This window comes from Nelumbo lutea, chromosome 2 (assembly GCF_056320005.1).
Source record: "Nelumbo lutea isolate HS-2025 chromosome 2, American lotus-T2T, whole genome shotgun sequence".
Lineage (NCBI taxonomy): Eukaryota > Viridiplantae > Streptophyta > Magnoliopsida > Proteales > Nelumbonaceae > Nelumbo > Nelumbo lutea.
This window is the reverse complement of record NC_142685.1, coordinates 26,168,537-26,179,978: the sequence shown is the minus strand read 5'-3', so window position 1 is coordinate 26,179,978 and position 11,442 is coordinate 26,168,537. Positions and strand designations below refer to the sequence as shown.

The following is an 11,442-nucleotide window of genomic DNA, read 5'->3' as shown; positions in this document are numbered from 1 at the left end:
GTTACATTTACTTTCGCTCATGCAGTCCTTAGTTTTCATGAGTCAAGTATGCATTGGTCTTCTCAATAATATAATGAGTGAATAAGATGCCATTACTTGAAAGAAAGTTGATGGACATAGTCGTGTTGGTTCCAAAATTGATTGTTCTTAGGTTAAAATGTTCTGTCAAAACTCCTCTAATGACATTTCATCAGTCAGATCCTAATCCCATGTAGAAAAAACACATTTCCTCTGTATGTAAGTGTCCTGTCCTCAGCCCCAACACACCACAAGTGGCCCTGCAACTCCAAAACCTCTTTAATTCCTGCTGTTTCCCAAACAAATCTGAATAATCCAAGAGCCCGATCCAACTGTTTGATTCCACTTCGTACCATCTTCTCCTCATCTGATGTCAAAATCTTCCCAATGCACACGCAGAAGCTACCCTTAACACTACCCTTGTAAAGCCCTCCACAAACTTCTATTTCAATATCTCTAATACTCCCATATAGATAATATTGCAAGAGAGTGAACAGGCACTGGGATGAGTGGCCCAAGGTTTTTGTAAGCTTCTTTTGCACTAAGCTTTCTTGATGGCGGGCCTCCTTGTATCCGAGATCTTTGTCCACTAACACATCCTTTATTTGATACATCCCTTCTTTCATTGCCTCAACCTTGGATACGTGATACAATATTTCCTTCTCATTCCTGAAGCACTTCATGAGGTCATTTAACATCTCAAGCGCATCTCCCCATCGCCGGGAAGGTGGTGGGGAATCAATCTTCTTTGATGGGGTGAGTCGCATCCAGGAGATGGAATCAGGGTCAGACGATGTTGTTGAGTCGGCTAAAAACTTTAAGCAACTAGAAACAATCTGCTCAGCCATCTGGACATCTCGTGTCAGAATTCCATAATTCAGTGATTCCATCTCAGATTTCAAGCCCTTCAGTATCTCCTCAAGTGCACCCGTCCATATACGCTGCAGAGTAACCTGGGGGCATATGGTGAGACGCACAGATTTCCTTTGTTGTGCAGATATGTTCAGGAAGTTGCACACCTTGGTTAGAGTGTTGAGGATCATGGGTTCTCTTTCATTCACACTACCGAAACAAGTGTCAGGTATCATTCGAGTAGCTGCTGGCGAAGTCACTGCCTTCATCTTCAGTGCTTCCTGCACTGAAGGAGACCCAAGAAAGGCCCTGGAGAGCGACTTGAAGGTATGCATTTGGCGTCTGATATTGTCATCCATGATGTCTAATCCGTTTTCAACATAAACTAGTCTTCCATCAATCGAATCAACATTTCTCAAGACATGGGACAATTTGTTCAACTTCGGAAAGGCCGTCTTGTACCATTCAGAGGAGGGAAGTTCCTCATTGAATTCTTCTGAGCAATGATAGAGCAGCACGTTCAAATGCCGAGGTCCAAAGTGCTTAGCCTTCAGTTGCTTTGGGCCATAAAAAAGACTCCATGCACATTTGTGGCGTATAGCCAGAGAACAAATTCCTGCCAGAGGCTTTACACGGTTAGCAATGCCTTCTCGGAGCACCATGAAAGCAAGGCGCTTGTTTCCCAAATACTGTCTTCTACTATTGAATTTTTTATCACTGCTTCTTTAATTTTGAATTCGGGTATGTAGGCAATATGTTCTTTCCCCTGCGCTGTCTGAAACCCAACCATGCAACAACAATTATGGTAAAACCTCTTAGGGGCATTCCTTCGTACAGGTTATGCGCATTTTCTCCCTATTAGTAGGTGAATGTCTCTGGCTTTCTAGTGCCGGAGATTCCAACAATAGTGGAATAACTCTTGAGGGCCATTCTTTCATATAGGATTTGCAGCTGAGAAGGGCTCTTTCTCTGCGCGTGGGGTGGGGGGCTTTAAATTTGCGCTTCTGGTTCACCTTTTTTACTGCTGTTTCTTGTGCCTTCGCATGTTATCAGTAAAGGCCAATACTTAAGTGGACTCCGAGTACCAATTTGACAGGTGCTTCTTTCGCTGTTTAAAAAGAAAGCCGATGCATATATCGATGTGAACAAGGCAGATGATGAGATGTGAACAAGGCAAGAGGCCTGGAAACCGACTCTGAAAACAGAAAACTTAACTGTGGTGAGATTCTTGAGCCTGTAAATTCATCAGCTCAAAGTTGGGGCCTTGGGGGTGTTGGATAACATGATTGATTTTGTTTTATGAAAATAAAAACAAGGAACTACAACAAAATAATATGATTTTTTGATGTAACATTTATTGGGTTGGGTTTATATACAAAAGCCCAAACTTGGTCCGAAAAACAATCAGGCATGTCAAATTACACGGCCCATGAATTGCAAATTAGAGTTAATGGGCTTTTAAAGAGCGTAGATACCTATAAACACCTTATCACAAAATTTCATCAATTTATCATATTAAGATTTTAATTTGGGCTATCTCATTAACCAAGATATTCATTTGTTAAATGTCCTTGATCATACCATTTATGGACCAATCAAACCCCACCAAATGATCCAAGAGACAATACCTCTAGAAACCTCATAGTCATCACCTGATTTTTGTTCAATTCGTTGTCGAAACCCCAATTTACCTTGAACACCTGATTAGACTATTCGAATCTTTCCGAAGTACTTAAAAATCTCCAAACACCATCATCAGACCTAGGACCTCCTAAAATATCTTCCCCTGAAATTTCAATCCAAGATTCCCCTTCATTTATTCTTTTATCAAACCAATATTCTCTTTCGAACACTCACCCACAACCCTCACCCACAACTCAAATCTCCTTGATACTGACACTTCTAAATAAATTAGACTATACAATTGAAACTTAGATACACCAAAAACATTTATTTATAAATTTTCAACCTAAAATTCTCCCATTTACCCCATCATCGAATGAATATTCCATTTCAAATGCTCTTATTGAACCAAATTTCCATGATTTTGGCCCTTCAATATCAATCAGATGTTTCCATAAGACCCTACACACTCTAAAATCCCTGCCCACAAAAATTCAGCCCAAAATACCTTTGTTTGCCCCTTAATTACACCAAGATTTTGTTCCATAGCTTCGTGTTGAATAGATCAAGTCCTTTTTTAATCTACCTAATCTCGGCACAATTGGGCCAACCTGACCCTACCAATCGATTCAAAATGCCTAAAAACCCCGCCCTATAAAATTTTAGCCAAAAATACCCTTGTTCGCCCTCCATATAAAAATATTCCATTTCGGCTAATCTCATTGGCCTGTATCATGCAAAACCATTGTATATACCCACCATTAGATTAGAATTTGTTTTGGCCTCCTTAGACCCTAATATACTAAAATACCCCACCCCCCTCAAGCTTACCAAAATATCTAAATTAAATAAATAAATAAATATCATAATTAATTATGGTATTTTTAACGATATTTTGTTATTAATTATAATATTTATTTAACTAATAAACAGTATTTATGAAAATACTATTAATTAATTAACAGAATTTTGATATAATTTATTAATAATTCATTAATTAACAATATTTTATTAATTATGGTATTTAATTAAATAAATAACGTAATTAATTAATAAATACTGTTAAATAATGTATTGCTAATACTGTTAATTAATTAAATAAATTAAATAATTCATATGAGAGAGGGAGAATGAAGTGATGAGGTCGATTCATGAGAGAGCAAGAAAGGCTAAAATGAAGAGTGTCTAAGAGTTCTCAATTGAGGTAAGGGAGAAAGCTTAGTCCATGACATGGCATGTTTCTACTTTAGTATATAGATAGATAGATAGATATATTGAAAATTTTCTATTAAACAACAAAAACAAAATTGTAATTATACATAAATATTTAAAATATATTTATCACAAAAGTACATTAAATAATTAATAAAAATACAATAAGTATAAATTTTGGTATATATAAATATATATTAAGATTTTAAAATTAATAAATATCCATTTTCTGATAGTTATTTTCTAGAATTATTAATTGATATAATCTCAATAATGTTATTATTAGTACATTAATAATTGCAAATATTATTCTATTTTTTAATATCTACTAAAAACTTTTTTTTGAAAGTTATTACCTATTTTTGTTATTTGAAAGCTTCAACACCTCTAAATTATTTAATCTATTTTTCATTATTTCAATAATATTTAAAAAATTAAATTATTTATATTTTATATTCATATCATCAACTATTATTAATTCTATTATAATTACTTTTTGTTTTTTTATAAATGTTTTAGGCTATTACATAATTTATTTGTTTAATCTATTTTATTTCTTTTCAAATAATATTAAAAATATGATTTAGTTAGTAATCTTTTAATATACAAAATATTTAAAAATAGTTATTTACAATATTCTTCATCTATTTAAATAATATCACTATTTAGTTATTTCAATATTACTTATTTATTGAATTTCATAATCCATAAAATTAAGTTATACTATTATTACATAATTTTGTTATTAATTTTGTAAAATATAAAATTATTATTAATTCAAATATTATGAAGTCTATTTTAATGATTTTCTACTCTTAATAAAATTTCTAAGTCTATTACATAATTTCATTATTTTATCTATTTAAAATTTTGTTGTTTCATTATTTTAACTATATAAAATTTAGTTACATAATTTAGTTATTTTAACTATTTAAAGTCGTTAACTAGTTTCATTATTTAAATTTATTTAATTTAAAGTTATTACATAATATTAAATATTTTTAATATTTTTTTATTTATAATATTTAGTTATTGAAATTTTTTATATTTTTTTAATTTTTATTATTTGAATAATATTGAAATTGAAAAATTTATAAAATTATAATTTATATTGTTAGTACACAATTTTGTTATGAATTTCATAAATATATAAAATTATTAATAATATGAATATTATTAAATCTATGATATTTTTGTGTTTTTAATAAATATTTTAAAGTTATTACATAATTTTATTATAATATTTAAATAATTATTAATTTTTTAATTCAAACTTTCTTTTGATAGATATAGATGAAAAGTGGGGGAGAGGATAAATAGAAATTATAAATAATTTAGGAGAAAGTGGGGGACATTGGTGCCACTTGGTTATATTAGATTAGATTTTGGTAGAGAGAGATTTTAGGAATAGTTTTAGGAATGGATATCCAAAGGGATAAACATAGATGTAAGAGAGGTGGGCAAAGCATGATGAGGTGTCATTATGAGAGAAGGAGAAGGGAGTGATGAGGTGGCATCATGAGGGAGCAAGGAAAGCTAAAATGAGAGGGGCTAAGAGTTCTTCGTTGGTGTAATATAGATACATAAGGCATGTTACTTAGGCCATGACGTGGCATCATTCTACTTTAGTATACATATAGATACATAAGGCATGTTACATGTATATACTCATTTATTATTGGATTGGCTTAAAAAGAGAAAAAAACATTTATTGTTGGATCAAATTGGATTTTAGCAAACTAAATCATGGAATATGATCATGGATCTTATATTTTAATTCGGTTGGTTTGATATGTTTCTGCTAATGAATATCCAAATCTTGGTTTTGAATTCGAATCATATTGCAAAAATAATAATCAGAATGTAGAATGCAGAATGGAACTTATCGCTTTCACTTTCCAAAACCGAATTGCAACCGGGTGAATGCAAATTAAGCATTGTAGTCAGTAGGAGGGTTGAGTCTTGCCACTTGGTCATTCTCCTTAAAACGACATTTGCCCATATGGTGCAACCGAGTGAATGCAAATTGATCGCCAAGATAAAATAGCCCACAGGCTTCTAACAAGCATGCACTCGCTTACCAAACCTCCGCGAACCACTAGAGATAGTGCTCAGAGAAGATGAACAAAGGAGAGAATGTGTTATGTGTGTTTTGTGTCACTGGGTCAACCAACACTCTATTTATAGAGTGCTTTCAGTCACCCGAATAGACATAGAGATGTTCGTTTCCAAACAAAGAGATGTGTCTCTAAAAGATAAGCATCAATTCTAAGAGACAAACAGAAGAGAAAGAAAACATTTAAAAATTAAAATCAAACTTCAATTCAATTCAAACCGGTTAAAGCAAATGGTCAAACAATAAAATGATAAGATGTGGCATGCGCACACGCACATGTACACTTGTACTCATGCCCCGATCCGGCCCGACTTAGTGTGCGCATATGTGAAAATCACCTCCAACCTCCCTCACTTGAACTATGTATAATGCTTTCCTCCTATGGGTCTCTACCCACAGAGAGAGCAAGTATATAGATATACTCAAACTAGTTCTTTTCCCAAGCAATATGAGACAAAAGGTCTTCACATGCACTCAAGATGAGAGAAGAGGAAAAGACAAAAGCCAAGAGCAAAAAGGAGGGAGGTAGATTCTTAAAAATTTGAATATCTCTCCAACAATCTCTTACAAGATTCAAAATTACAAGAATGACCGGATAACATGAGCACTGAGATGAGAGATAGTGATGTCTTTTGGACTTCAATCAACACTTGGGTGTAACAAATTATGTTACAGAGCATGAGTAGAGTCAGACTCATTCAATCTTTTCTCTTTGTTGTAACTAGCTAATTTGCCAACCAACTCAATTCACCAATTACTTAGTGGCTTTTTTTTTTTAACATTTTGGCCTGATTCCTCTCTTAGAATCATGAGTATTTTGTAGAGTCAACCCTTAGAGCTCTCATAGAAATGGTTGATTATCCAGTGTGCACTGCACACACTATTTGTAACTGATTAAGAGTCTTACACAAAACTTCCTCATTTTGTAATGAACACTATCTTACTTCAGTATCCATAACTAGACACAAATTGATAGTGTTTTCCAAGTCATGACTCGTTCTTACCCATTCAATCTTATTCCAAAGATCTCCTTTCACATAGGTTTGATGCCCATCATCAATGACTTATATAAAGGGCTTTAGCTCCATTCCTATTGATGCCTCATAAACTATTTTAAAAGTTTGCGGTTTGGTCAACGAATCTACAAGATTCTTTTAAGATACTACAAAATTCAGAACAATAGTACATTCGCTGAGGTAGTCTTACCAAGTTGTGTTTTAGGTGGAAGTGCCTTCTCTTACCATTGTAAATTTTGTTTTTTGCTCTGGCTATTATTGCTTGGTTGTCATAATAGAGAAATATAGATGGAACTAGTTGTGGCCAAAATAGTATATCTGCCAAAATGTTCCTTAGACACTTTGCCTCAGACCTTGCTAATTGTAATGTAATGAATTCAACCACCATTGTTGAACTTGTATTATATGATTGCTTTATCGGTTTTCACGATACTAGTCAAACCTCATAGGGTAAAGACATCCACTAGTGGAAGTACTATCTTTTGAATTTGAAATCTAATTCGCATTAGTAAAGCCTTCTAAAACAGGAGGAAAATCTAAGTAACACAAACCAAAATTTATGGTTCATTCAAATATTTTAATAATCTTACTAAAACATTGCAATGTTCATATCCGAGATTATGAGTATGTGGACTTAGTTTTCCTATAACTGTTGCTATATTTGATCTTGTGTAGGACACAAAACCAATTATGCTTGCATATTCCTTTTGTGAAATAGGTTATGCTACATGTTTTCTTATTTGAATACTACTGTCAATTGGTGTCTTAATAAGTTTATAGTCATGGTGTCCAAACTTTCTAAATATACTCTTTGTATAGTGTGACTGGAAATGATAAAATTTCCTTGTTGTTTATATATTTTAATCCCTAGGATTACATAAGCCTCACCAATGCCTTTAATGTCAAATTTGGACATGAAATTTGTTTTGTTTCTTTCATTATACCTAGACTTGTTTCCATTATCAACATATCAACAATAGGGGTGAGCAAAAAATTCGAAACCGAACAAAAAAATTGATTATCAACACATTATCGGAATCATTTTTACTATACCCATTTGTAATCAACACATTATCAAATTTTTTATTCCATTGTTTGGGAACTTGTTTTAAGCCATATAAAGACCTAATTAGTTTACACATTTTGTTCTTTTGTCTTGGTACTATAATGCCTTCAGGTTGCTTAATGTAAATTTCTTTTTCTAATTTCCCATTTAAGAAAGTTTTTTTAACATCCACTTGGTGAACCACCTATTTGTAAATGGATGTTATAGCAAATAAGATTCTAATTGTAGTTAACCTTGCAACTAGGGAATATGTCAAAGAAATCCATATCATTCGTTTGTTTGTAACCTTTAGCAACTAATCTAGACTTAAACTTATCCATTGTACCATCTAACTTTAATTTATTTTTAAATGTCCACTTACAATCTAGTGCCTTAGTTCCAGGTGAGTGATCCACTAACTTCCAAGTGTGATTAGTGATCCAAGAATCTATTTCACTTTTTATAGATTTCCTTCCAAAATATTGCATAAGGAGGTTATTGCTTCTTGATATGTTACTAGGCCTTTTTCTACAAAAAAAAAAGTGAACATTCCATCACCCAAGTTTGTTTCTTTACTTTGTCTTTTACTTTTCCTTAAGTATGGTTCTTGATTACTAGAATTAATATTTTCTTAACTAAGTGAAGTACTAGTTTCTTAAATATTTAACTCTTGTTCTTAATTTTTATTATAAATTTGGGATGGTTCCCTATTTATTATTTTCTTTTTCAATGGGAAGATTTGTTCAAAGAATTCTGCATCTCGGGACTCAATTATTGTATTGTATTCTACAATATTTTATATTGTTTTAATTATAAGGAATCTATAAGCTATACTATTTTGTGCATACCCAATGAATACATAGTTATAGGTTTTAGGTCTCAATTTCTTTCTTTTAAGCTCAAGTATACCAACCATTACTAAACAACTTCAAACTTTTAAGTAAGTTAGACCAAGTATTAAAGTATCGGTATCGGGTATCATATCAGACCACTTGGGTATGGATATAGATATAGATACGCTTTGAAAACGCATAGATACGGACAAAAAAATATGGATACGTCGAAAAATGCATATAAATTCCATAAACATATTAATAACATTATTTTTAAGATCAAAATAGCCATAAATAATGTATTCTAAAGGTATATGTAAAGAAATATACTACAATTAATATAGTGGGATGCATAAAAATCATAAAATTTTATTAATATTGTATCAATCAAGAATCTTGAAACATATTATATATATATATATATATTACAAATTAATACATGCACAAAGCTATTATTATGTTATTTTCTTTTCAATTTCAAGGCACAAAACATATGCAACTATAATATGTGGATTATTATATTAATTATTTTCTATTTTTATAATTTTAATTTTTAATATTAATCAAAAGTCAACTAAAAATTAATTCTCAAATGTTTAGTTAACATTTTTTTTTTGTAAACAATGAACATGTTATTATAAAATGTAATTAAAATATAAATTAAAAATTTATAAAGATAAATAATATTAACTTAAAATATATCAAATATATTAAATTTTCTAAGATATATATCATATGCAAATTCATAGTTTTTAACTACTAAAATAATTATTCCATTATTAACATTTTTTTTTTCATAAATTTTGAGATAAAAATCATTTTTTGATATAAATGTAGATTAATTGATTTGACAAATTCAATTTATATTATATTCTCAAGGTTTTTGTAAATAATATTTTTATTTTTATAAATAATATATACTTTTTTTTAGTTCAAATTAAAATATTAATTAATAATTTATAAAATTTTAAGATGCATATCATGTTCAAATTTATAAAAATTAAGTACTAAAATAATTATTCTATTATTAATATCTTTTTTCATATAAATTTCTTGAGATTAAATAATTTTTTTATATAAATGTGGATTTAAGAAATTATTTATTCTATTAGACAAACAGTAAGTTGATGTACTATATGTTCATGCATATTGATAAGTATTATTTAATTTAACATCATTTTAAATATTATTATTTATTTATTTTTTGACGGATTGGTTCCAATGAGGTTCACTTTATGAGATATATTTGTTGATGTTATTGAATCACATGCTTTATAAATAAAAGAAGAATTTACAATTATTATTGAAAGTTGCGTAAAAGTTGTGCATTATAGAGGTAACTTTATATTTTGATATATTTAAAATTAAAAATAATATAATTTTCTCTTACATTAAAGAATTTGACAACAGGACAAACTATAACGATTGTAAAGAACACAAAATTGTCTTTCAATTCCTTCACTACAGAGGATGAATTACTTCGATCATGATAAATAATATTTAATAATAATTGATATAGTTGAACTATTTCTATGAATTAATTTAATATTTATTTGTTTACCTTACAGGTTTGATGACAATGAAAAAGCAGTCAAGATGGTTTAACACTACTATAAAATGTGGAGAGTTTAAAGTAGTCTTTTTTCATAGAAATTACATTAATAAAGTCTATTATTTTGTTACATTAATTACACTAATACATTAGTGATATCTACTTTTTTTGCTACATTATTTTATTTCACTTTTTTACCAAATTCCATGCATCTCGCGGGTCCCTACTAGTTAACCATAATATAACATAATTCATAATCTTATAACTACTTATGAAAAGCTTCCACTCAAACTCAAGGCTGGCTTGTTGGTGTGTTAACTAGTTTATTACAGCGTTGATGCTGAAGCATTGACACAGAATCGAATCCCATAGCCAGCACTTTAGGGAAAAAATGATGAAGGGGAAATTATCAATGGCATGGCACCAAATACCAAAAAAAAAAAAAAAAAAAAAACAAACAAACAAACTTGGCTAGTTGGTTCAACCTCTTAAGTGTTAAAACTAGGAATGAAAAACTTGGCTAAATGGTTCAACCTCTCAAGTGTTAAAACTAGGGATGAAAATGAATCCAGTTTTTCACATGTTATTTGAGGCCGGTTTATGAAAAGTTTAATTTGGCTTAGTCTAAATTGAGTTTTGAGTTCAAGTTCGATAAAGTTTTGCAAGCCTAATCAAGCTTGTTTATACATAAATAATCTTTATTGTATATACATATATATATATATATATATATATATAATGATACTTTACTATTTAAATAATTTATATAATTTTTAAATATTTATATGTAAAATAGAAAATAATTTTTTATATGTATAATTTTTATTTTTTATGGGAAGCTTATTTCATATTCGAGCTTGAGCCAAATTTAAATTCAAATCTCTAGCTTGAATCGAACTCGAACATGATGGACTTTTGGCAAGCCGAGCTCAGAATGAATCTGTCCACAGTTAAAACACTTAACAACATACTAGGTTTATAAGCAAATGGGCTATAAAAAGGGGGTTGGTTCATCTCAACCCTGGCAATGTTGGGCTTCGACCCTAGGTCTTGGACCGACATGGAACTTTTACCATCAAGCAATGCCTTATTTATGGTGGTGCATTGGGACTTGGGAGACGATGAGAGAAATGGCATGGTAAATTGGTTAGAGAACCTGGGTTTCAGAGGTTTTG

The 11,442-nt window shown here is 30.6% G+C and overlaps 1 protein-coding gene across 1 annotated transcript; it reads right to left on the bottom strand.

Moving 5' to 3' along the window:
• Positions 1–66: 66 nt before the first annotated feature.
• Positions 67–2,163, bottom strand: LOC148869351 (exosome complex exonuclease). Its single transcript, XM_088970909.1, has one exon. It carries the CDS (start codon positions 1,530–1,532, stop codon positions 195–197), a length of 1,338 nt encoding a protein of 445 aa, XP_088827035.1. The 5' UTR covers positions 1,533–2,163; the 3' UTR covers positions 67–194.
• Positions 2,164–11,442: the final 9,279 nt, after the last annotated feature.

Excerpts from the sequence above, each read along its gene's own strand:
- LOC148869351 (XM_088970909.1), bottom strand. The coding sequence starts at position 1,532 with ATGGTGCTCCGAGAAGGCATTGCTAACCGTGTAAAGCCTCTGGCAGGA.